The sequence below is a fragment of the Nerophis lumbriciformis genome, linkage group LG06, assembly GCF_033978685.3.
Source record: "Nerophis lumbriciformis linkage group LG06, RoL_Nlum_v2.1, whole genome shotgun sequence".
NCBI lineage: Eukaryota > Metazoa > Chordata > Actinopteri > Syngnathiformes > Syngnathidae > Nerophis > Nerophis lumbriciformis.
Window position 1 is genome coordinate 41,291,394 of NC_084553.2, and position 27,809 is coordinate 41,319,202.

At 40.2% G+C, this 27,809-nt stretch overlaps 1 protein-coding gene across 4 annotated transcripts; it reads right to left on the minus strand.

Moving 5' to 3' along the window:
- Positions 1–357: 357 nt before the first annotated feature.
- Positions 358–27,809, minus strand: ahctf1 (AT hook containing transcription factor 1). Of its 4 annotated transcripts, none has more exons than XM_061964355.2 (42): positions 27,604–27,809; positions 22,992–23,118; positions 22,694–22,844; positions 22,440–22,542; positions 22,107–22,287; positions 21,791–21,998; positions 21,537–21,653; positions 21,346–21,430; positions 21,113–21,263; positions 20,566–20,698; positions 19,915–20,096; positions 19,765–19,826; positions 19,447–19,575; positions 18,555–18,645; positions 18,381–18,470; positions 18,146–18,286; positions 17,821–17,925; positions 17,648–17,744; positions 16,481–16,604; positions 16,329–16,385; positions 15,793–15,939; positions 15,496–15,686; positions 15,257–15,401; positions 14,919–15,050; positions 13,562–13,709; positions 13,337–13,487; positions 13,158–13,265; positions 12,852–12,996; positions 12,224–12,439; positions 11,226–11,829; positions 10,851–11,153; positions 10,667–10,766; positions 10,395–10,525; positions 10,223–10,322; positions 7,626–7,747; positions 7,224–7,540; positions 5,500–7,152; positions 3,553–3,781; positions 3,323–3,469; positions 3,156–3,244; positions 2,714–2,790; positions 358–1,172 (listed from the first exon to the last, which is right to left on the minus strand). In XM_061964355.2, exons 2-42 carry the CDS (start codon positions 23,110–23,112, stop codon positions 974–976), a joined length of 7,782 nt encoding a protein of 2,593 aa, XP_061820339.2. In that variant the 5' UTR covers positions 23,113–23,118; positions 27,604–27,809; the 3' UTR covers positions 358–973. The 4 variants fall into 4 exon arrangements, with proteins under 4 accessions (XP_061820339.2, XP_061820338.2, XP_061820340.2 ...); XM_061964354.2 differs by having other exon boundaries at positions 27,600–27,809; XM_061964356.2 differs by having other exon boundaries at positions 27,708–27,757.

Below are 27,809 nucleotides of genomic sequence, written 5' to 3' on the forward strand. Positions count from 1 at the left end.
CACAGTATTAACATCTGGGGTATGTAAACTTTTGATCAGGGTCATTTGGGTACTTTCTTTTGTTATTTTGATTTGAAAAGAATAAACACAGTTGTTTGCAAAATAAATAGCTTCAACCAACCATTAACCATAAGTCGAAGAAATGTTTTTGGGTTATCATTCGTTTTCTCTAAAGAATCACCAAGAAATAAAATTCTCACTTTGTATGTAAACTTATGAGCAAAACTGTATATATATATATATTTATCAGCCATCTTGTATGTAGAGTAATATGTATAGTAGAGGGAGCATGCATTTGAACGCAACCACAAACACCTCACACACACACAAAACAGCAGCAGCAGCGCAATGGTCCAATCTTTACTGCATTTATCAAAGAGCAGTCATCAAAAATAAGACATCATTCAATAGAAAATAGCCTATGAATCAGTCATACAATGAACACGTCAATTAACATGTCCCACAAGTCAAACAAGTCCAAATTGTTGTTTTCTTTTGCATACTGTACAATATTTCCAGTAAACATTTCGGTACCACATCAACATCATGTGCCTCATCCATAAAATTCAAACTTAAGACTAGAGCAGTGAACCATAAAATTTTCAAATCTGCGTTTCATTAACTTTATTTGGCAAAAAAGAAAGAAAAAAATAATTATTTACAATTTGTTAGAAATAGTGGATGCTTGAGCAGCAGTTTTCCAAAATGGTAAGATTAAGAACACAATCTTAAAAAGAGAACGTAAATACAGCCTCTATGCTAAGAGGTGGGTTTACTTTCTTCTCTGGTTCTCTTTAAGGGAGCGTCTGAAAAGTGTTTTATTTTTGTTCTGTTGCTCCACCAGACTACGAGCTCTGGTATACGTCTTTTTCCACACCTGTCCACGTTGCTTGTATTCTGCCATCTTGTAGACGGCTTCGATGCTTAACTTTAAACACACACTTTGATTGGACAGCCTTCCTCTTCTCTCCCCTCAGAGCTTCTTCCTTCTGGTGACAGGCCTGGTGAAAACAGTTTCCATTATGCGTTTACGTCGGAGGTTCATGCCCGAGGTCCGAGCGTTTGCTTCCTTGATTCTCTTCTGTGCTCGTGGGACCAGATCAGCTGGGCTGGGCATCGGTGAGATCACGTCTGCTTGGACTACGGTGGCTGGCTCTGAAGCGGCGTTGGATCTAAAGAAGAAGCATTGATAGAAAACAATGAACATATTTTTTCATGCTGGTTATAGAAAAATAATATTTCATAATATTATACCAATAATATTGTACATATGTTATAGATACAATAGTATCCACAAGCTTGGACACTATTGAGAATTTATCTTCAAACCTTTTACTATTTTATATTACAAAACCCAAAACCAGTGAAGCTGGCAGGTTGTGTAAATCTTAAATAAAAACAGAATACAATGATTTGCAAATCATTTTCACCCGATATTCAATTGAATACACTGCCAGTGTTGGCGCTAGAAATTTTCAAAATGGGGACCCCATCAAGTCATAAAAATGGGGTTCATAGTAAATTTTTGGGGTTCTACTTTTTTGTAACCGTTTTGAAAACAAATGATAAATGTATGCTTTATCCTGTTATATCTCACGTTCTATATTATGTTTTGTCATAAATGTTACTTAATTCATAAAAAAAAATGATATAAAAGAAAACACATTTTTATACATACGCAAATTTATTCAGTTATAAACATTCATTCACTTACTTCTTTCCTTCATGGAGCTAAACTTTACCACTGCAGGAAGTTTTTTTTCCAAAATTGTAATAAGTTATAGGTGTATTTATTTCAGTATAAAAGTGTCAAAAGTTTTTTGCTTCGGTCATGAAATTATGACAATCGTTTGCCAAGGCATACATACATTATTTATTGCTTAAATCTCTAGAGTCTACATCAACTTCAGATCTATCAGTCAATTTTAAGTTTTTTTATGTTTGTTTATTTTCTGCCCTTTTTGTCAAATAAAACTATGTTTCTTTATGGCAAACACACAAAAATGCAAAATCTTCCACAAAAAATATTTTTTGAAATGGAATATTTGAAATGGGTTAATACCCATTTTGACTAACTGGTTAATAAAAGTGCCACTGACTGTTTACAGTACAGTTGTCATTCAGTTAAATTTCAGTGAATTTCGCTCAAAAATGAATATCTTTATATAAATATTTTCACTGGAAAATATATCGAGATATATATCGAATATCGAGTTTAAGTAAAAATATATCTAGATATACTTTTTCGTCCATATTGCCCAGCCCTAGCCTCAGTTCCCAAACGTTTACTGAGTATTGTTAAAAGGAAAGGCGTAGTAACACAGTGGTAAAAATGCCCCTGCGCCAACCTTTTTCCAATGTGTGGCTGTCATTGAATTCTAAGTTAATTATTTGCAAAAAAAAAAGTGTTTCTCAGTTCAAACATTAAATGTCTTGTCTTTGCAGTACATTCAATTGAATATAAGTTGAAAAAGGATTTGCAAATCATTGTATTCTGTTTTTATTTACGAATTACACAACATGCCAACTTCACTGGTTTTGGGTTTTGTATATGTAACGTCCTCTGACATATTATATTGTATAGACAATATAATATGTCAGAGGACGTTACATATACAAGACTGTCTTGTAAGGTATTTGGAAAATAAAACAATGATTGACTATATTTACCAATTTTTCATATTGGCTTTAAAAAAAAAAAAAAGAAACTTACTTAGCCGCTCGTCTTCCAGTTCTACGTTTAGAAACTGGTTTCCCCTCTTCTACGTGGTCTTCTGAAGTAAGTTCTTCCTAAAAAAATATGAACAATAAAAATGTATATATTGTTTTAGTTTAACAAATGATAAACAAACACATATGTACTATAAATATAATTATAAGAAATATTTACTTCATGAGGGTTGAACATTGCGGGTATGTCAACATACTTGTATATAAAAACAGGGTGGTGTACACTGTGTCATATAAAAAAAGACAAAAGAAAGGCCCCAAAAGTAAATATTCTAGCATGCAGTAAAAAAAATAGTTTTCAGCGACATAATACAGTTCGTATGCGAATGCAAGGTCAAATCTAACACATAAAAGGTGGGTTTGTGTGTACATAAGCTTATAGAATTACAGTACCGGTATATGGCATACATTTTTCTAAAACTAACCTTGGGAAAATTTTTTACTTTTCGTCCATTGTTGCGAGGGACGGCCACTGGAAGCTCTTTACTGAGGCCTGGAGACTCTGCTCTGCTGGCTGACAGCAAACAGACAGATATTTCAATGTTAGGACCAGCATGGCTTAAAGTGAAGGCTGTTTAGTATATGTAAATACCTCTTGTTCTCCTCCGTGAGGAAGAGAAGATGTATGAAAGCTCTCCTGGGCTGATGTCATCTGCAGGTTCTGCCACCAAGCCATCATTGTCAGACTTCACTACTGATTTAGCACCCCTGGTCCTCAACATCCTTCTGACGACTCCTCCTGGGAATTTTACCAAGCGATGCTTGAAGAACCTAGCGATTTGCCAGTGAATGAGATCAGGTTTTAACAATATCAGACGATACCTTCCCGCTTCTCCTCCTCATCCTGGAGCCTCTTTATTAGAGCGTCTGCTACAGGAGTATCAGAATCCACTTCTAGAGGCGAAGTCAGTACGAAGAGGTCCTCCTCTGGGTGGTCCCACAGTTTACCCCTGGTTGTCCGCCGCAGGCTTGTGTGACTCAAGGTGCTGTTCAGCTTAGTCTCATGCAAATCACCTTTTTCACTGATGCTCGCTTCCGTCCTTGCTACAGTCTGAGGGAGTGACACGGGAACCGGTTTTACTTTAGAACATTAAATATCAAAAAAGAAAAAGGGGAAAAAGGATACTTGAAGAATGAAGTGTAGGAAGGTAAAAAAGTCAACTCCAGACATAACCAAACACTTTAAAATTCGCAAGATATCATTTAAAAATGCCTGCAATTATTCTATTCTGACTAGTAGAAAGTTAATGTTATTTTTCATGTTTTGTCTGATCAGTTTTTTAACTGCTGGACTGACACCACACTGCTAATATTTTGTTCTTATATTTGTTATCATATTTTGTTTAGTCTACAATTAATAGATACTCGAAATTCAAGGTCATACAAAATAAATGTGAAAGGCACAGACACAGAATCAGTGCATGAAGTCTAACATGTAATATTCCACCTTCAGAGGCTGTATCAGAGATGTAACAGAGGCAGGACGGAGACTGTGTCAAAGAGGATAACAATTTTGGAGAGGGGCTGTGAAGTTTGACACCCGCATAGTGCGGTCGTGTCGGCCGTAGTAACATGGCAATTAATCGGCCACCAATTTTCATGAAAAAGTACATCATCGCTATTGCTGATCAATGCCTTTTATGTGCTGATCACAACTTCCCATCACTTCTGGCTGTCAATGTATTTATTTTTAGTTTCCAGGCTAACATTGGACTAGCAGTGATTTGTGTCTCCATACAGTGTGGAGCTGCTCTCCTAAGCTAATATTAATCACCTCCATTAAGGCAGATAGACTGCCTTCCTAATATCATTACGTATCATTATCACTGTAGGACGAGGCTAAACACATAACAAGTCAGGAGCAGGCATGCTAAGCTACCTTTAAACAACACCAAGAAATAAGTGCTTACTTAGTAAACTAAGTTAAGTCGAGATGTTGCAACAGAAAGTTAGGAGCCATTATTAGGAAATTAATAAGTAGTAAATAGTAGCTTTTGCAATTGTCTAGTTATTGTGTACTATTGAATTTGTTTTGGTCAAGTAATTGAAATAAAATAGATTAAGGAACTAGTTTGAATATTGCGTTTATTTTGTTAAACTGTCAATAGTACACAAATAAAATGAAAAAATGACAGTTGTACATGTGATCAGCATCAGAATTACGCATTAAACTCTGATCGGAAAATCTTTGGTTGGAAGCAATTGCTGCTGCCGGAAAACCATCCCATCCATCCATTTTCTACCGCTTATTCCCTTTTGGGGTCGCGGGGGGCGCTGGAGCCTATCTCAGCTACAATTGGGCGGAAGGCGGGGTACACCCTGGACAAGTCGCCACCTCATCGCAGGGCCAACACAGATAGACAGACAACATTCACACTCACATTCACACACTAGGGCCAATTTAGTGTTACCAATCAACCTATCCCCAGGTGCAAGTCTTTGGAGGTGGGAGGAAGCCGGAGTACCCGGAGGGAACCCACGCAGTCACGGGGAGAACATGCAAACTCCACACAGAAAGATCCCGAGCCCGGGATTGAACCCAAGACTACTCAGGACCTTCGTATTGTGAGGCAGACGCACTAACCCCTCTTCCACCGTGCTGCCTGCCGGAAAACCATTGTATTTAAATTTGCTGTGTGAAAGGGGGATTATTTATATTTTGACAGTGCTTTGCTATGGAAATTGTGTGTGTGTGTGTGTGTGTGTGTGTGTGTGTAAAATAAGTCATCCCAGAACAAAATGAAGCAGACTTGAATGTGCTGTGCTTACCTGTTGATCGACATTCAAAGCGATACGACTGGATTGACGCGTGGTCCGACCAGGGCTTGAATTTCTGTTGTCCTTTGATGGTTTGAGTTTTGTCTTTCTGTTACTGTGTTTGACAATCGGGGCAGAAATCTCCTCCTCCTCCTCCTCCTCCTTCTCATCTAAGACCTCTAAAGTTGGGGGCAACACCTCGCTGTTGTTAAGGTTTCTGCGGCTGGACCTCCTTGGAGTGATTGCCTGAGTGTTCCTGCGTTTGGCCGGGGTGGAAGTCCTGGTTGTTGGTTCTGAAGCAAGGCTTTTATTAATGACCTCTTCTACCTTGATGACAACGAAAGGCTCTTTTTTGATTTCACTCGTTTGTCTGATTCTTAAAGAAGCATCTCTCTGAGAAGCCTGTCGTTTGGATGGAGAACCAACAGAGGTACTGTGAGCTACAGAAGCATTATCCACATCTTCCTCCCGATTGACCTTCTCAGAAATTTCCTCCTTGATTTGAGTAAGTTCAGCTTGTGTTTTGCGTGTGCTTCTCCTCGGTGTGACAACTCGTTCTTTGGTTTGTTTGCTTTGTTTAGCTTTTCTAGGTGTACGACTGGGCGAGGCCGAGATTACTACAGGGTGCTTGTCGGTGTCCTCTGGTTCCTCCGAGAGGGATGAGACAAAGGTGACAGTTCTACTCACTCGTGTCGTCGTCTGCTTTGGGGTAAACTGAGCACTTTTCTTTTTCTGAGAAGCTGGTGTTTCTGGGACTCTACATTGTTCAGATTTGGTGGCAGAACTTGTATTTCGCTGCACATCGTTTGCCTCTTCAACATCTTCACTTCTTGTTTCATTCGTGGTGGTCTTGCTTGGACCTTCTTGCCTGTCATCCAGGTTGTTTTTTAAAGATATGTAGTCCAGTTCCTGGTGCTGTTCCTCCACAAAACTAAGAGTTTCTGCATGATTGGTGGTATTATTGTCGTCCTGCACATTCTCAGCTTCGCCTTGCATCTCCTCTAAATTTTTGGTTACCTCAGAATCTATACGATCCTTTACCTCCAAAGTTTCAGCAGGTTCCTTCTCTGGAGCATGCTCAGAGTCTGTTATGGTGGTAGGTTCAAGAGCTTCTATAAGCTCGTGAGGTTCTTCCACATTCTGTTCTACCTCGGTGTAATTGATCTGGAGGTTAGTTTGCCCATTGGTTTCATTCTCATCCACAGGCCTAATTTCCATCTGTTCATCATCTTGTGTTCCATCATCACTACCAATAGCATCCTGGTCTTTTTCATGTAAAAGAACAATACTTGCTTCTGTCGCAGGGCCATCAGTAGTCACTGATATCACATTTTGAGAAGACGGTTGGGATGACTGAGGATCATCCTCAATTGACGACACATTTGCATCTTCTTCCACATCCAGCAATAGAGAGAAATGGCTGTGACTTTCGGACCTCTGGTCATCCAGCACAATGGTTTGTTGAATCTCAGGCTGTCCAAGTGAGGCGCTGTCACTTGTGTCCTGTTGTCCGTCCATGATCTCAAGAGGGACCAGAAGAGTGGCTGAAGGTTTGAGCTCCATGTAAGAGGAACCTTGTCCATCGTCCTCGAGCGCTTCCATCACCCCTGTATCAGCGCCGAGTCTCACCATCAATACCTCTCCTCCCATCTCCTCTCCAACCACCTGCAAACAAGAAATGACTTAGACTAAAACCAAATATAGAAAATATGATGATCATCTCAATTTTTGTGTACCTTCATTTCGACACCTGGCGGTATGAGTGAAAACTCTGCAGCCTCCTGCTCTGACAAGGCTGGTAAGAAGTGATCGTGCTCTTGATGTAAAAAGACAGAGCTGGGTGGAAGACCACGCAGGCCTCCGTTACCCTGGACCTCTTCAATAATTTCTACTTCACTGCCAGAGTCCTCTTCCTCATTACATTCATCAGATTCCTCCTCCTCCCCGTCATCTTCTTCTTCTTCTTCCTCCTCCTCCTCTTCTTCTTCTTCTTCATCTTCTTGAGACTCGGCGCTGGAAAGTTCTTCGCTATCATCGTTGACACTCATAGCAGCTGAAGGACAAGTAAAAAAGTGTAAAGCATGTGAACGTGCAAATAAATTTAATTGAGCGATTGAAAAAGTGTGTGTCTTCTTCACAGTGAGAGTCGGTGCCGGTGGGCTCAGAGGACGTCACAGAGGCGGTGGATTTTTGGCTGGTGAACACAGGTGGTGCTTCAGCAGCAGCCTCATCGTCTTTTTCGACATCAGCTGGAGCCTCACTAAGAAAAGACAAGGTCAATATTTGCTTTTGCTGAATCAACAGGTGGCCCAAAGACTGCATGACTCAAAGTGGATCGGAACGGTTCCTTAAATAAAACACCAAGATGGATGATGAATTTGAAGGAGAACATGTAAGCAACAAACAAGCTGGGGTTTAAGTGACCTGCAATGCTAGCTCTTTGTAGCCAAGCAATTACATAAATGTATGACAACTCTGCTTTAGTGTCAACAGAATACTATGCAACAGTTCTTTGACAGTACTTTTAGAGAAAATATTTTAATGTCCATCTATCCATCCATTTTCGTTCGCTTGTCCCTCTCAGAATTGCGGGGCCTATCCTTACTGCATTCGAGCGGAAGACAGGATACACCCTGGACATGTCGCCACTTCATCCCCAACCATCAATAAACCATTATTCATATTCATCCATAGCTAGCAGACATGTAAATACTTCAATTAACACCTTTATTCAATTAATTAGCACCGGATGACACACTTTAGCATTAGGGCTGCAATGATTAATCAATTACATTTATTAGGGAAAAAAAGCATGCATTTATATTTTGTAGCTTCAAATAATCATTTAATGAGTGTAACTAGGGCTGGGCAATATATCGATATACTCGATATATCGCGGGTTTGTCTCTGTGCGATATAGAAAATTACTATATCGTGATACTCGAGTATACGTTGTCACGCAGTTGCTTTTAGCTGCAGGCATTACTCTACAGGCGTTTCTCACTCTTTGTTGTCTCTCCTTCTCACAGAGACATAAAACAAGCGCACCTTCTTACATACGTCACACACTGTCGCGCGTGCAACATGACGTTGCACATGACACGCCCTCGCGGAGCAGAGAGGTAGCGACACGGGTAACATTAGCTGTGATGCTAGCGGTGCGGTGCGAGTGGTAATACGAGAGAAAGAAGGTGCGAATCTGGTAACAAATGAAGGAAGAATTAATTCCCAAGAAAAGCAGCATCGTCTGGCGGTGGTTTGGCTTCAAGCGGAAATATGTTGAACAGACAACCGTAATATGTCAAGTATGAGGCAAAGCGTTGCTACAAAAAGTAGCAGCACTGCTAATGTAGTATCATTTGAAAAGTCACCCGCTAGAGAATGAAGAGTTCTTGAAACTTCTCATGTCAACATCTCGGCCGGTGCCACACCAACAAAATGCCCAAGCAACCATTTCCAGATCAACACCGTATGAAAAAATAGTCAACAGAAGGAGATAACGTCCGCAGGAACCTACCACATATTTGATTTCCTATTATGCAGCTAATTTTTATTTGACAGTTATTGAAATATTTTGTGTGACATCATGAACAAAAGTGCACTTTATTAGTTTTAAACTATTGTAGTGGCGTTCTGTACAAAAAGTACACTTTAATTTAGTGTTGTTTTGATATGTCATCTTAGTGACATCATGCATAAAAGTGCACTAATAGCTTGTTTTAAAATGTCTTTGACAATCTTGCACTTTCTGTTTTTTTGAAATGACATGAATGTTTGTGCCACTGCTTAATAACTGTTTAATAAATACAGTTTTGCTAAATTGACTTAGTTGTGATTTCCCTCTCTGCATGAAAGTTTAAAATTAGCATATATTAATGCAGTATGAACAAGAATGTTTTAAGGTAGACAAACATAATCATCATACTGGTGTGATTATATGCATCAAGTGTTCATTGAAGGCTAAGGCAAAATATGGAGATATATATCGTGTATTGTGACATGGCGTAAAACTATCGAGATATTGATAAAAGGCCATATTATCCAGCCCTAAGTGTAACTAATAAAAATGTATACAATCTTGACCGCATGGAATGCCCAAAACTTTATATATGCGGACAGTTTCCGTACGGCTTTTGTAATACTGCGCACATGAGAGTGGTAGTGTGTGGGTGCCAACAGCCGAGAGGTACACATTTTTTTTCATTAAAGCACAGATTGAAAGTGCAATTTCAATGTTGATGACATGCATGCATTCATTTCGGCAATAAAGAATGAAAGTTATGGCAAGCAAAAAAATAGAATATTTCAACTATTTTCACAAAAGTACGCATTGAAGCTTCAAATTAGTTTTATCTGATTGCTCTATTAATCAAACAAACAAATACATTACTCTATTACTAAAATAATCAATAGCTGCAGGCCTAATTAGAATTAACAGGTGTGGCTGTAGGCAACCTTTAGATTTATTTTTTTATTAACTACACAAGATGGCAGTAACTGAATTTGAGTATCATGATAAGTCAGCTTCTGAAAGCTTTATCTACCTCCAAATTTTTTCCTGAGATATTCATGTGTTTTACGTTTGCCATACTTTTTTTTTTAACACAATGAGGCAAAATCTGTGCAGACTTTGAATAAAAAATATCTTGTGCAAAACATACTTTCCTCCTGTCGTCTAAAACTAATGTTATGGGTAACATTCTCCTGAGTAAATACACAAACAAGCAAAACATACTTGCTGGGGGTTGTCTGTGGAAACTCATGGATACCGGAGCGGGCCAGAGGAGGAGACAGGTCGCCGCCAAACAAATGTCGCTGTACAAAGTCGGTCAGATCTATTGGCCAACAACAACAAAACTATCAAGAAGGAACTGAGTAGTAGGGAACTTGCATTGATGAGCACATACCTTCTTCACCGTGGGAGTCTGCACCAGTCGGCTCTGATGAGGTGACAGAGACCGTAGATTTTTGGCTAATGAGCTCAGGTGGAACTTCAGAAACAGCCTTATCATCCTCTTCGACATCATCTGGCACCTCACTAGGACAAAGTGGTGGTTAATGAGTATTTTCTGGAATGAAAACCAACTACCACCAATAAACTGCTGAATAAAAAGCTACACAGACATCAGCATTCCTGGCTCAATGTGGAACTGAATGATAGTGTGAAGTAAAAACATACGTGCTGGGGGTTGTTAATAAACGGTCATGGACTCCAGAGTGGGTCAGTGGAGGAGACAGGTCGCTGCCAAACAAATGTCGCTGCACAAACTCGGTCAAATCTGACAGACAGAAAAACGTATCAAAAACATAAAAATGCAAATTGTAAATGTGAGATTTATTTTTTCTTCTTCCATAGGACACACCTGTAGATTGCTCCATATTTTCTGCTGGTTCAATTTTAGCATCAGTGTCTTCAGATGCTTTCAAATGCTCAGGGATCATTGTCGTTGATTCATTTTCTCTACATACATTCATGTGCTCAATGAAGTTTGAGGCTTCAGTGTCTTGACATGCATTCAAATGGTGAGTGGATGCTTCGGATTCAGCAAATCTACATTCATTTATGTGCGCAATGAAGGCTGTGGATTCCATGACCTCTGACTGGGGTGGGTCCTCCTCATTGATTAGTGGCAGAGATTGTTCCTCAAGGATCAACAGACGATCACCTAGTGGCAGAAACAAGCAAAATGAATGCATCTTGTGTGGCTGAGGTAACAAACCAGCAAACAGATACTTACCGTGATTGGAAGCTTCCACTAAGTCAATAACTACAGCATTTTCTTGCTTTCTATTTGACTCATTGACTGGTTCTTTGTTTTTATCCTCTTGTTCCACAGCGATCGCCATCACTTCTTCAAATGTCTCATTTTCCTGGTCCTCCCTTTCAGCATCATTTGGCATCAGTAGAGGGGCTGGCTGAGATGTTGGTAATGAGTTTTGCTCTAGCTCTGCTTCATCAGTTGGGAACTTGATGTTCACTGTCACTACATCATCTCCCTTGTCTGCATAGATATGCTCTTCTTCCTCTTGTTGATCCCTTGAGAGAGGAGCATCATAGTACTCCAGAGTGGTGTCTGTCGACTGGAAGGATGTCTGTTTGGAGTCAAAGCTCAAACTAAGTCGAGTTTGTGTCGGGTCTGATGGTTTTGTTGTTTCTGCTAAGAATGACTGCCTGGCAGAGCATCTCAGCTGGGGTGAGGGAATGCCACCTTCGGGAGTGATGAACTTCACATGGGGCTGCTCCGCTTCCTTATCTTCGGAAAGTTGGGAGGACCAGGTGTTACGTGTTTGAGACAGCCTGGTTTGACTAGTTAGTAAGCTAATTTCACTGTCTGCTGCCATCTAGGAGGACAAAGGTTGCATGCGATTACAATAAAGCAAGTTTCCACCAATCTTTTGCATTCAGCACACTCAACTACAGCATGTAATTAATTTAGTTTCCATTGTCAAAAGTAGTGACTAGTGAGGAATATAAATAACATTCTAATTGTATTACTGCAGTGATAAGGTACCTCGAGGGTGCACAGTATACAGTTAATAGTTTACTTATAGCGTGGGTCTCTTCAGTCTAGTTAATGAGGCTTTTTGACTTATCAGAGTCATTGTAGAAACCAAATTAAGTAGGCTTGTATCCAGAGTGACTGCCTCCATGAGCAACAATTATTGGATTACTACCAAGAAAGCTATTGATATTAGTTGCTTATGGGTTAATGTCAACACTTAGCACTTGTCTTACGCCATTGGTCCAGTGAATGTCCTTTTGGGATTCAGGAGATTCCGCCAGTTCAGTAAAGATGATCCTACTCTCTTTGCTGCGGAGTGAAGGTGTGATGGAGCGCCCAGGAGACACGGAGGGCGTGGCCACAGGGGTGGGCCTCAGGCTGCTGCGTAGGATGGACTGAGGGGTGAAGGCTGTAAAAACAGGGCCTGAAGCAGCCAAGGAACGAGCTCGCTGAAAAAACAAAGTTCACACACATGTTTGTAACTTCATCATATAAAAATTCTTGGATAGGATTTATTTGATGGGTGTCAACGAGAAGTGTAACGGTACGACAGCCTCATGGTTTGGTTTATTTTCTGTAATGATTTTTTAAATAAAGCCTTAAATGCAATAGCAAATTTCATGCAGGTAATTCTACAATTGTACAATTAATACAATTCTAAATGTTCTTTTTTTACATGTAAAAAAATTAGTCCCCTTTGCCTGGGCTTGTGGTGGTGCATTGCAACACACACACATATCCTGTCCCTCACTTGAACTGTCCACCAAGTGGGAATTTGGTAGGAAGCTTTTAGTTTGATACGAAAACAAATGTAATTGTTAAACCCCTAGTGTCAACACATTGAACAATATCTGGTTTTACCTTGACAACCTGTGGCGTTTGCAACAGGCTGAATTCAGGGGCCTTAAAGGTGCTTTTTGGAGAAACCCAAACACTTGAGGGTCTGGCTGGACTGATCAGAGGCCAAGGCATGTGACAGGAGGGATGAACCATCAGGTCTATTAGTCTGCATCCAATTTGAGAGAGGTTGGCAGGGGTGCAAAACAACCATGAACACACATTGTCATAAGTCAGCATAACACAAAATCATTTATGATCGTCAACGTTCATTGATACTGTCTAATGGCCAAAAAAACAAACTTACGACACTGGCTTGCATTGCATTACCTTGATTTTCTTTTAGAGCTCATCGTGACTGGCGTTCCTAAGAAAGGTTGTGGTTGGGCTTGAGATGCAATCTTGAGCCCAGGACTCAGGAACCCAGCTGACCTTGGACTGACAGGGACAATTTCACAAAACTAAGTAAAGATTCAAATTTTTTTTTTTTTTTTTTACTATTGGCTTACCTTTTAAGAGAGGAGGAGTTTGGTGTATCTCCTTTGTCCAACCACACCTCCTCAATCTTGGTCAGAACATTGTTGATGAAGCCTGCCCTGGACATTACCTTCTCATTGGCAGAACGCTTGCTAATGGCTGACAGTGGCTGCGGCCGAGTCACTGCACAATGGGAAATGATTTTACGCAATTAAAAAAAATAGAAAGCTTTCAGTTACTTTACTCTCCCAATCTACCTTCTTTGTGGACAGTGCTGGGATGTTGGTAGGGTCTGGCTCTCTCCATTGCCAGTTTCCTCTGCACTCTGGGCAGAACTTTGCCATACTGTTCTAAAATAGAGTTGCGTGTGTTGGAACGCTCTTTAAGTTTTGGGTCTCGCTCGTTCTGAGAGGAAAACAGCACAGGCATGTGTTTTATATGTTGTGGGAATACAACAGCACTAACTATATTATTGTGATTATAAATGTTTTAGATACAGTGAAACAGCTAATGACAAACTTCCCTGAGGTCATACTATTCAAAGGGGGAGGACTCCATATTACACAGATATCGAATATTAAACCCTATTTTTACACTTGTATGAATTGTTATGATGTTGCTTAATTATTTGGCTGTATACGACACGGCATTGGTTAAAGTTTGACCCTGGAACAGACTACAGTGTTGACTTTACTTCACTTAATATGGTTTCAGTGCATTTTAAAATTGTAAATAGGCATTTAATATACATGTATCATACGACTCATTTGATATTACCATCCGTCTACCGCATGCAACAATGAAGTTTTTGCCCACGTGACATGATACACAGCACACTATTGGCTGATGCCGGACCAATCAAAGAAAGAGCACAGTTCTCTGTCCTGGAATCTGATTGGCTCAGCAACAATGAACCTCCTCTCTGCTTAATCTCAGTTTACTGGCGCTCAGCTGCTTGTGTGTTTGCCCTGCATTTTTTTCTGTCTTTCTTTTTCTGGTAACATTTCTATTTATTTGAATCCCTACGATGTCATCAAAACGTTCTGCACTTCCTAAGGCTTTTTCCACAGAACCCAATCCCCGAAGAAGCTGCTTGCCATCGGAGAAAAGGTGAACCTCATCATTGCTATGTTATAAAAGGGTAGCTTAGCTATCAGCTACCATCTATCATTTTAAGAACATTGAAACGTTGGCTCGCTCCATAAAAGGAGGCAGGTATTAAAAAGACTCCTCTTTATTATGCAGCTAGTTCTTCAGCGTTGTTATTTGTGAGTACCAATATTTCATGTTATGTATTATTTATGTGCAAAAGGTTTAGTGTGTGTGAAAGGTTAACAGTGTGTGGAGGGTTTATAAAGACCTAAAATGCATACAATATTCTCATAAATCATAGTGTCCTTTCTTTGCCGAAATTCATCTACCATGGAGGATCAAACATAACTCCCGCAATAATTAAATGAACATTGTACTTCTATTTACCTCCATATATATTTTTTTCAATACAAATAAATTAATTGAAGCCTTTCTTTTGTTTTACCATTCCAGAATGGATTGTGTTCTACCTTTACAGTTCCAACGTACTCAATAGTGCGTGTGTGTGTGTTTGTGTCATACCACAAGGTGCATTTTGAGGCTGTGGTTTAGTTGCAATGCAGGTATGTAGTTGGCTTGCTGAAGATAATGAACCATGAGTATTTCTCTGTTGTGAAGACCACCTGTACCTTGAAGGAACGTTTCCAAAGTCTCCTACAAAACAAAATAAATACAAAAAATAAACTATCAATGGCAGCATGACACTGCAAGCATCTTTATATGATAGTATGCATCATAACGTCAGTGCATGTTAAATATTTGACATTTTACTAGGACATTCCAAATAAACTCGCATCTTCTTCAAATAACTTTGTCAACAAAGTATACCTTTAAAACAAGTTTTATGTAATGAAAGTGACCTGCTCAGTGTGTCCCAGAGGCAGCTTGAGCAGCTCTTTAATGAGGCCCAGCTCCTGGCAGCTCTCGTATAGGAATCCCAGCAGCTCTGCCGTGTTGAGATGATTTGAGTGTTGCCGTAGCAATGACCACGCCTCGGTTAGACATCTGGGAGAGTATATTTATATGTATAAAAAAAGACAATGCACTATATAGGTCCATAAATGCCATTACACATATTTACTGCATTTGCTCCTTCTACCTGTTATGTAGCAATACAGAGAGGCAGAGCTTGGCCTGGGAAGTGGAGGAAATCAGAGGCTTTGTAACATGAAAGTAGCGCAGTGCCATCAAGTGTTGGCCCTGGCACATCAGCGCTTGAAGGACACGTTCATGCTGCCACTCAAAGTGACATTGAGATGCGGCCGGATGGAGGAGCACCTCGAATGCACTCTGTTGCAGGAGACACATGTGGATAATAAGCACAGATGTAGCAACACATTTACTGAGACAGTATGCATTGTCAAGCTTTTTTTTGTTAGTAAATGTGTGTGCAAACCTGATGGTCACGATGATCCAACAACCACAGGCCTTGGACCAGTTTGACCAGTCCAGTGGGGATGGCAAAAGCATGGGGAAAAGACTCCACGGATGCTCCCTCCTTATTTGGGAAGGAGCACATAACATCCAACAACAGGTAGATTACCTAAGAGCAGGTCAAGGCTTACACACAAATTAAAACACATACACTATATAGGGACGGACTAAAAAATAAAAATAAATTGATATGTAAATAAAATACAGTATTTGTTCTAACTCCTAAATTATTTAACTGCAGAAATTATCAGGATTCTATTAGGGTTAAACTGACCTCTGTAAAGGCTTTACAAAGGAAATATAAGGTACCGTTAGCTATTTCAGGTGCAGTGTGTGTCTATTTGTGACATGTATATTTTTAGAGGTTTATGTAATGTAATGCTATTTAGCATTACATTGCAAGAGAATAAAAAAACTAGTAACATTCAAAGGTGACTTTTTTTGCACAAAAATTTGGTTTCAGTTCATCAAGACAGGCAAGCTGTGTCTGAAGGATACAACAGCATGTTTTACAGCTTCTTCAACATTTTCCAGAAGATAAATATCTAGCAGAGCCTGCAATAAAAACAAAAACAAAAACGCATAGTAAGTTATTCATTGTGTTGTATAATTTCTGTGTAATAAAAATGTTGAATTAAAGATAAATGTACATGTAGGGTAGGCGGTGGGTACTGTCCTGTGCCAACATCGTCCCTTTTCCACAGACTGATTAAGCGTTCTCCACACTGATTGACCAAACTGTCAATCATCAGGCAATCTGCACACCACTTGCCCCTGAGAAATTAAAATAGTTGTTAAAAGGGTGAATTCAGGCCATGTCCACATGAACACTTAAAAAACGTTTGACCTCTTGTCCACACGCAAACACATACGTTTGTCCTTAAAAACGCTTGCCAAGGTGAAATTATGAAAACTGGAGAGTCAGCTGTTTTAGATAAGATCCCAGTCAGACCTTCAGCTGATGGACGGACAACTTTGACAAGCAATAATTTTTTATTTGTGTCATGAGAAAGGCCCGACTATCATGTTTTTATTGCTTATTTAAGAACAATTAAGTTACCTGTGTTGGTTTCATTTGTGCAGCAGTAGATGGGGGCGGGACCATGCGTGCGCAACAAAAAAACAAACAAACCCTGACATTTTTCCTGGGCTCCTTGTTAGTGTGCACTCATGTTAAAGATAATACACACTTTATTGCACATGAAATACATCACTATGTAGATGATTAAAAGTGTTCTAATTGTACGAGTGTTTTATTTCGTGTAACAACACACACGCGCATTTGCGTGCTTAAGGCACTTAAACAATCATTATATTTCCTGGTTTCCTTGTTATGTTAAACATAATGTACACTTCAATGCACATGTAATATATCACCATATTGATGATTAAATGTGTTCTAATTCTACGAGTGTTGGGTTTTACAGCAGCACATGCCCATATGCACAGTTTAGGCCTTTAAAAAACATTCATAAGGTTTTCTGAGCACTGTGTGGGTTGATTTTAAATAAAATGTTCATGTAGTATATCACAATAAACATTGTCATTAATTAATTCATTGTCATTAACAGAGGCGTAAGTAAGTCCACCTAGTCAGCTGTGGCTGCTTTCCTGGCCTTTTGATTGGACAAAATGAGCATGAAAACGGGTATATGGGTTTGCGTGTAGACAGACTGTTTTGAATCTACACTCTTGTGGATGGAGATTGTTTTAACCTCAGATATGTTTTTTTTTTTTTTTTAAGTATCCGTGTTCGTGTGGTCATGGCCTCAATCGCACCAAATTATGCCATTCTTTTCCTAGCTAAGTCCATTCACTTTGCCATTGTGGTGAGCTCTTCTCTACGAATAGAGTAATAGTTGCTGATGACAGAGTGACTGTAGAAAGGCCTGGAGATCTGCATGGCATCTACATCTATAGAGAAGACATTAGTTACAACTTGTAACATCGCATCAACATCGATTTAAAATCTCTTCCTGATCATCCGTACCTGACCCCTCAGGCAGCAGGCCAGTGCGACAGAACCAGAGGATGACTTGTGCATACTTGGAAATCAGACTGGACACCATGTTTTTGTTGATCAGACCAACTAGACCTGGACAAGCAAACAAAAAAAACACAAATCCAACTATCATATATGGCATTACTGTCGAAATTGGGTCATTAACAATGATATACACACAACTAGTAGTCATGTATGCACGAAGACAATTCAAAATGCATTCCAAAATACAGGTGGATAAAAGCACAAATGCAGTTCAGTTGTGTGTATAACATTTAACAACATAATACAAGTGATTGTGCCTCTGCAGCACCTTTCTGTGTTAGCTCCTGGGCCTCATTGAGCAGACAGTGGAAGATGGTGCTGAGGTTCTCCAGCAGTTGCTGGCTGTGCTGCAGCAGCTGCATGGTCTGAGGGTCTGTGAAATTGGAGGAGCTGTCGAACAGTGGAGTACCTAGAGAACAACAATACCAGTGACTGACAACTTCATTGAATCCTGGGCTTTTCAATAAAAGGCACTATTACAATTCCCAAAACTAGGTACATACAGATGCCATCCAGTTCTTCCTTGGTTTGGATCACTTTGTTCCAAGCCCAATCCAAGATATAGCGCAGGTTCAATGCAGAGCCTGGCTGTTCTGATAGGACACAGTATCACAGTGCATATGACATTGGGTTACATAATGACAAACATTGCAGGCCTTGTGCAGACTGCTTCTCACCCTCAGCAGTCCACTGCTTGATGCAACCAGTAATCAGTCCCAAAGAGCTGGTCTCTACGGCAGTTGATAGGATCGCATCGAGCTGCTCCTCCTATTGGTCAGATTACATTCACATTATACTCTTTTAGTCATAGATTTGCAAAAAAAATAGTGGAAAATATGTGTCCAAAATATTACCAGGGGACAATTTTCATGCTTTTCATTTTGTGAAAAGGGCTAAAAGTAATCCATTGCCAATAAGTTATATGTATTTAAAGAAAAAACAACAACCTGCACGTGTTAAGTTTTTCTCCTTATATGACACCATTTTTTAAATTACTGGTATTTTACAAACAGAAAGCCCAGACCTCTGCCAGGTCCTATCTACCAATACTAAAAATAATCCTGAATCCAGACAGTGGTGTGGACCATCAACAAAATGTAATCACTTGTTCCTTATCCCATTTCTGACATTTCCTGAAACGTAAATAAAAATCCGCCAATAATTTTTTTAGCCATTTATAGTGGAATGAAAGCAACAGAGTGAACACTCTTGTCTGTCTCCACTATCTTTGTCTCTGCGGGGCTGCTAGCACGCACTTATAAACCTAAGGTAACATAGTAGAAATTGTCCGGCTCAGGCCGAAGGTGTTATCAGTTGTTCCTCATCCCATTAAACAGTTCCTGAAAGTTTCATGAAAATCCAGCCATAGCTTTTAGAGTTATTTTGCCAACTAACTGACTAATAGACAGAAAAACCAACAGCAACTATTATATAAACTCCTGGTGGAGGTAATTATTGTATTTTTTTAATTGTCGCAGACCAATAACAAATGAGCCCCTGGCACCCACTTTAGACACTTATGACATAATTAGAGTCTACCGGTACTTAGCCTTTTTATTGATTGTCTACCTGAGAGATGCTGGAGTTGTGTGCATCAGCCAGGCGAGATGACAACAAGCCAGACATTAGGCAGCGCAAGTAACTGCTGGAAATAACATCACTAGAGCAAGGAGCAGCTTTCTTCAAAAAGCTCAGGGTCTGGTGGAAAGATAATCATTGTCAACCAAAAACACTTTTGTTGAAGCAAATTTGTAATATTAGTATTTTCTTTAACAAGGTCATTGATGTCACTGCTATTCTTAAATGCTGAGCTGAAGTTTAAGCATTATATTCAGAGTGTAAACGTTAACCAATATAAATTCTAAAGACAAATGCAGAGTGACCAACCTCTTTCTGATATCCGGAGCATGTTGTATGCATAATTCCAGTGTTGAATAAGCAAGTAGCGTCTGTAACCCAAAAAAATGTACGAAACAAAAAGTCTATATCAATAAGCAACATATTGATATAATTCATTTTATATTCCCACCCACTTACCAAAGTTATATGCGGTTGGATTAAAGTACTGTTCTGGTGGTGGGAAAGTTAAGGGTAGGCCTCGGCTGAGACTGTGCTCCTGTACCACCACATCCAGCAGGATGTGCGGAGAAGTCATCTGCATCACTTGGTCCAGACACCACACTGCAATGTATGTACAGTTCTGCAGAGACTCGCCCGCTCTGTGAGAAGAAAAACAATGAAAAAAATAAAACAAAGCAATATTGTACTATCCCCAGGTCTCCAAAGACATGCACCTGGGGATAGGTTGATTGGCAACACTAAATTGGCCCTAGTGTGTGAATGTGAGTGTGAATGTTGTCTGTCTATCTGTGTTGGCCCTGCGATGAGGTGGCGACTTGTCCAGGGTGTACCCCGCCTTCTGCCCGATTGTAGCTGAGATAGGCTCCAGCGCCCCCCGCGACCCCAAAAGGGAATAAGCGGTAGAAAATGGATGGATGGAATATTGTACTAAAGGTGCAGTGTTACAGTCATAGCTCCAGTAATGCAGATTTCAAATTGAATTGTTCTTGTGAACGCAAATAATGTGGTATGTGAGCGTAAAAAAGACCCAGAGACACATTTCAGCTGTTTTGCGGCCACCTATTAATTACATGAGGATTAAGAAGCCACACAGTCTCTAAACAGTACCTTAATGAGTCTGGCATCTGAGCATGGTACCAGCGGTTGATGTCAAAAATTCCGATGTAGGTTGATGGTGTTCCTTGACCATAGGTCTTGACTTGCCAGCTGAAGATGGACACGCTTGTATCTGGGGATGCAGCTAAACAAACGGAAGTGATTCATTGTGAGAATGAAATAAATATCAGGTGAAAAAAACACCAAGACATTTGTACACTTCTATTTTGTAAAGGCCCAAACGTACGCAAACGTCTATAAAGACATGCTATCAATGGGTTTAGAGAAGGAGGGAAAGACAGAGAGTACCTAATAGAGAGAAGGGCAGACAGAGAGAGAGAGAGAGAGAGAGAGAGAGAGAGAGAGAGAGAGAGAGAGAGAGAGAGAGAGAGAGAAACTTTTTGTGCAACACCAGTTGCACAAAAGTCCTGACTTCATAGATGATAGTGGAATGTTATAGCAGCAAAAGAAGTACAGACTTCACATTCAAATATCTCATTGTCAATGTACCAAGTACTATCGATTGCATTATTGTAATTAATAAGCTCCAAAGTCTGACCTTCATTCATGCTGTCATCCCGGTCAGGGTGGGGCCGGTATTTCTCGATGGTCTGGTAGGTCAGCAGGCGGGTGTTGGTGGTCTCTGCCCTCAGAGGGAAAGCTGCACCACTCAGCTCCTGACTGTAACGCTCCTCGCAGTACTCTAGACCCTGAGTATTTTTAAAAACATAAAAAGGCATTCAGGAAAGACCAGCAACTGATTTAAAAAAGGTTGTAATTTAAACTACACACCTCATAGAGGATCTTCCCTGAGGATAGACACTTGCGCTCACTGTAGGCCAGTTGAAGCAGGCGGAGAGTGACCATATCTCCTTCTCTGTGCGTGTGTGTGTGTGAAGGGATGCAGGTGAGAGAGAAGCACTTTGCCTTAAAAGAACACTTGTAAAGAGTCATAGAAAATAATAATCCGGTGTGAAACTTACTGATCCTGAGTAGACTGCACAGCCCAGAGATAGCAGCAGTTCCTGGGGTCATTTTCAGGCTCCTGGAAGGTGAAGGCATGGACAGGCACCCTGCCACCATCTAACTGGGAGTGGTATCTAAACATACAACACAGGAATTTGTACACAACGTATCTGCACATTTTCAAGATCAAATATAAAGATTCCTAAAGACCTCTAAATGGAAAAATTAAGACTAAAGCGGCAAATAAGAACAAACATTTCCAGAGACATACTCTTTTCTAAGAGACTTCAAGTTCCAAAGCTGCAAATAGCCATCGGCGAAGCCCACGGCCAGTTGGTTGGTTCTGGGGATGTACTGCAGAGCTGTGACTGAAACACCACTGGGCTCATTGAGTTGGAGGCAAAGATGTCTGCCCTCTCTGCTGCTTTCCTCCCTGAGTCTGGGAATTGCACCTGGAGATTTGGTCACTACTTGCAAGTCTGAATCAAAAAGAAAAAAGAAAAAAAAATCTTGGTTACGGGAAAACAAAAAAAGCAAAAGGTTTATGGTGAGGAGTCACTGCGTTCCTGCACCTGGACACTACTTACCTGAGGCCTCCAGCTCACTCTGGCTACAAGACAAATCGTCCAGACAGAGGTCCACCAGCAGAACATGACCCAGATCTGTTACTATGGCGGCAATGCCAAAGAACCAGCGAAGACTCTGGTGAAGGTGTTGGGTTGAGGTGCTGGCGCCACCATAACTCACTAAAGGTTCAATGCCTGTTATCTATAAAACACAAACTTCTAAATCAAATCAAATCAAATCAACTTTATTTATAAAGCACATTTAAAATTTACCACAGGGGTAGCCTAATGTAAAACTTGAACCGTTCTGGGAATTGTTGGGATTTATATCAATATAAGGCACTGGGGACTCACCCTTCCTGGTATAAGTACAGCTTTGGCCACCTTTGACAGTCCCAAGTCATAAAGACATAGTACACTGCCTTCTGTTTCCTCCAAGCCCACCAGCAATCCAGACCTAGCAATAGAAAATCAATACTATTATGTTAATGATTAACTGAGATGAGCTTGTAGGTGGTGGAAATGTAAATTACAAAGCACAAAACAACTGACAAGCAGGGACAGTGAACAGTGAAAGTTCAGAGAAAATGAGTCAGCACTCCTCTGACCTTTTGAGCCAGCTGAAGTCCCTCGCTGTGAGGACACCAGGCGAGTGCTCCCCTCCACCGCTGAAGCAGTATGCAGACAGACGTTCCCCAGTCAGCGAATGGAGAAACTCCAGGTGGGGGCCACAGGCAAGCCAAGCATGTCCTCCTCGGCCTTCACGCACAAACATGTGAAATGCGAGGCTTTTTAAACATCCCTGCAGCTCAAACATTGCTTAATAACAATAATGTTGCAAGCACATAGCGGACATGGGGTTCTGTCACTGTGCTTAAACGCAAATGCAATAATAAGTTAACACACCAGTCGTAAACCTGCCATGAAGCACAGAGTCCAGAGTGATCTCGTCTTCTCCCAGAGCCTCGAGGGTCACTGCAGGGAAAGGCAGCAGGCTGCTAGTGACCTGTGCTGTCAGTGCATGCATCGCTCACTGTAACAACAACAAAATAGAATCTTTGTGAGAAACAGCAAATAGTACCATTTTTCTTCCTGGTTTTCTATGTGAGTTAATGCATTAATAGACTATAAAAAGCTATCTTTTATAGCACAGCTATGGATGTCAGGAAGTGTGTACCGGTAATCAGCAAACTGACAAATAGTGGAACAACTACTGTTTAAGGATGAGAGTGGCTTCTGGTGAAGCCAAAAAATGGGCTCGCAAACTTTTAATCACTAAAATGACCAATAATAAACTAAAACTAATTGTTAGAATGTTGAAAAGCATTCACAGTTTCACACAATGAAGTATCCTAATTATTATTCTGCCCTTTTATTCATCCGCTTTCTCCTCCCATATTTTTTCATCTTGGCCATTCAAACTAACAACGCTAAGAGTTCAAAACATTGCCTTTATTCATGAAATTCCCCCTTTTCAATAAAGATTGACAGATTTGTTTATTCGGGGCTGATACGATTATTAGTAGTCAAGCAGTCTGATAACAGATATTTTTAACCGATACTCATTTGCAGTAAAAGTTAGCTAAACATGAGTTGTATACGTCAGTAAACATCAGGGGATTTAACAATCACCTGGTGGCCGCATGAGTGCCTTTGTGAAAGCAACTGCGCAGAAGAACTCTAATTCCCTCTCAGATATCAAACCATATTTAGGGAGAATTATTGACAATGAGTAATTTTATTCTAAAATGAAAAAACAAATTACCATGAACTATCACTAATTATTTTTGTAAATACTAATATGGGTATCATATGTGTATATATTGGGGTTGCTTTGCTGCTTCTGGTACCTGAGCCTTGACTGTGTGCATGGCATCATGAAATTTGAGGACTACCAAAAAATTGGGGGGCATATTTGGGCCCAGTGTCAGAAAGCTGGGTCTCCGTCAGAGGTCATGGGTCTTCCAGCAGGACAACGACCCAAGGCATACTTCAAAAAGCACACAAAAATGGCTTAAGACAAAGTGCTGGAGAGTTCTGAAGTGGCCATCAATGAGTCTAGATCTAAATCCTATAGAACATCCGTGGAGAGAGCTAAAAACAGCAGTTGGGAGAAGGCACCCTTCAAATCTGAGAGACCTGAAGCAGTTTGCAAAAGAAGAGTGGTCCAAAATTCCAGTAGCAAGGCGTAAGAAACTCATTGATGGTTACAGGAAGCGATTGATTTCAGTTATTTTTTCCAAAGGGTGTGCTACCAAATATTAAGTTGAGTGTGCCAATAATTTTGTCCAGTCCATTTTTGGAGTTCTGTGTAAAATATTATCAGATTTGGCTTTTTTTGTGTGTTGTTCCAATGCAAACAAAATAAATAAACATGTGAATACCAAAGCATTTGTAATTTCAACAATTTTCTGGGAGAAGTGGTGCATTATCTGATAGAAATGCAGGGGTGCCAATATTTTTGGCCATGACTGTATATTTTTTTAAATGCCAATACCAATAAAAAACTACCGGTACCGATATATGTCAAAATGCCAAATATCGGCCCGGCTGATAATTGGTCGATATCTATATTCCAACACTATGCTTCCACTCTTTTGTTGTTTAGACTACGGTACTTTTCACGCAACAATTTCAACATCAAAACATTTTACTTATTCAGGACATTCAAGCTATCTATTTTTGATGTCCGAAATAGTTCTGGCTTTCCCACTTTCCAGTGACACTCATTCTCTAATGTATGCAAGTGTTACTACTTCCATATTTCTCAACAGATTCAGACCATTCCAAAGTCAAGATGCTCCTTTATGATAGCAAATTACTAGCATTCTACTTTTTTTCCCTCATTCTGCTTTTCCCAAAAATCATATTTCGCTACGTCACCTTATCTGTAAACATACGTTTAAAAAATATGCTCAGCAATACTACAACAGTTTCCACAATTATTTTTGTCAATAAATGCATTTAAAAATCGAATTTTAAATAATATGCAAAAACATAATTTTCGGCCATTCATCCAACTCAAATTAGGCATCATTTTTTATTATACTTATTTTTTTTAACCAATTTAGAATTTGTTTCCTCCTAACCTTTTGGTATTTCTTGCAAAAAATACTTCACCAATTTACAACAACTTAAAATTCCCACCAAATATATATTCAATACCGGTAATCATTATTTTATTGAATATTTAAAAATGCTTGCCAATTTCCACTAAATTCAGATTTTTCTTCCAACATACTTTTAAATTAGGTGTGGGATTCGCGCCAAATATAGCTCGGTTGGTAGAGCGGTATAGCTCGGTTGGTAGAGCGGCCATGCCAGCAACTTGAGGGTTGCAGGTTCGATCCCCGCTTCCGTCATCCGAGTCACTGCTGTTGTGTCCTTGGGCAAGACACTTTACCCACCTGCTCCCAGTGCCACCCACACTGGTTTAAATGTAACTTAGATATTGGGTTTCACTATGTAAAGCGCTTTGAATTACTAGAGAAAAGCGCTATGTAAATATAATTAATTTATAAATGATAAATGGGTTATACTTGTATAGCGCTTTTCTACCTTCAAGGTACTCAAAGCGCTTTTGACAGTATTTCCACATTCACCCATTCACACACACATTCACACACTGATGGCGGGAGCTGCCATGCAAGGCGCTAACCAGCAGCATCAGGAGCAAGGGGTGAAGTGTCTTGCCCAAAGGACACAACGGACTTGACTCGGATGGTAGAAGGTGGGGATTGAACCCCAGTAACCAGCAACCCTCCGATTGCTGGCACGGCCACTCTACCCACTTCACACTAAATATCTCTTAGGATGGCGTGGCGAAGTTGGTAGAGAGGCCGTGCCAGCAATCGGAGGGTTGCTGGTTACTGGGGTTCAATCCCCACCTTCTACCATCCTAGTTGTGTCCTTGGCCAAGACACTTCACCCCTTGCTCCTGATGGCTGCTGGTTAGCGCCTTGCATGGCAGCTCCCACAATCAGTGTGTGAATGTGTGTGTGAATGGATGAATGTGGAAATACTGTCAAAGCGCTTTGAGTACCTTGAAGGTAGAAAAGCGCTATACAAGTATAACCCATTTATCATTTATTTAGGAATTATGCAAAAGAAAATGTTCCAAAACTCACTTTTTACCAGCATTGTCAAAACTTTGACCATGACACTTTCTTTACATTTAACTTCACATTTTAATCTCACAAACTAAACAATAATAATAATAATTGCAATAATGCCTTGATTCATTAGGCCCGTTTCAATTGACACTTTACATAAGTTTACATGGGTATCCAATAGGGGTTGGGTGGAGGAGGGGATAGTGGGGTTCCAAAAGTATTTTAAGACTATTTTATATTCTTGTTCCATTTATTGATACGGTACTATTTTTTCAATTAAAATTTAAATATATAGTTTGTTTTGACTATTCTGTATAGTGAAATGCTAAAGAAACAGGGACCTCTATTGGTCTGATGAGGTAAAAACAACAAAGAATTCAAGTGAACTCCCGCGCAACAAACGAGGCTGTCAGTCAGCCCACAGGAAACATGCAGCAAAGCATGCACACGTTCCTTACTTCTGTAATAAATCAATGCAAATACTTATAATCAAGAAACTTATGTGATTTAATGAGGACAAGTGTTTAAAACATTTTTTGTTTATGTAGCACCTTAACTGGTGTTTTCGCAAATGTCCCATTGTCGCAAACGCTGACAAAAAGAGAACATGATCACAGGGTCAGACATTTTAAATATATTTACCATCGAACTGTCGCGTCATTGACATGTTAGCTTAGTGGCTAGCATGGCAGAGCACAAATTAGCATCGTCGTAAAGTTAGCACGGCGTGGTTAGCTTGACTGCTATGTAAACAAACCGTTTTTCCTCTCAACAGCGTTCCACGACTATGTCACACATGATGGCGTCACACGTCACGATGATGCAAGGCGTTTCTTCACCGCTTACATAATTAGTACAGTTTCATTGCGTTCACTTTGGCTAACTTAGCAGGCTATATTTGCAAGGTCACGAATGATAGCATGCACTTTGCTCTCAGAACACTATAGCTGGCTACATTGAGTGTTTGGCAGCAAATTAATTTAGCATTTATGGTGTTTAGTATTTTAGATTGCTAGTGTTTTGTAGAGCGGGAGTGGGTTTACTACGCATTCTGTTACGTAGAGAACAACTTTCACACACAGTAGGTGATGGCAACATCAAATGTGTGCGTTACAATCACATATAGGCTAAATGTAAACCAATCGTGCCTATTATAATACAGCACTCGCATAGTTTGCGCAGAGAACGCTAGCACGCATCTTAGCTACTAGCAACATTGCGGCATGTTTTATTTGTTACTGTTTTGATTCAACAATCATTAGAGACACGTGTCCACGCTGAAGGCGTGCATTAGGCAAGAGGGCGACGTTTAAAAAGCTCGGCTTGACCAGCCAGCTCGTCCACAGCGGTTGAAAACGTGATTGCAACGTGCCGCTAGCTGCTACCGTTGACATAACGTTACCTGCCTCGCGTGTAGTCGGCTTTGATCGGGAACCCACGAATGTTTCGTTAACCTTGGCGAATGTTCCGGTGATAGTCCGTCATAATCGGCTCGGCGCGAATCCCACACCTAACTCGCTGGGCTGCTTGCGCTGCTTCCAAAAGAACTTCAATCTTCGGCTTCGCATAGCGCCATTTTCACTGTGAGGGAATCGCTGTTAGGTTTTCTTCT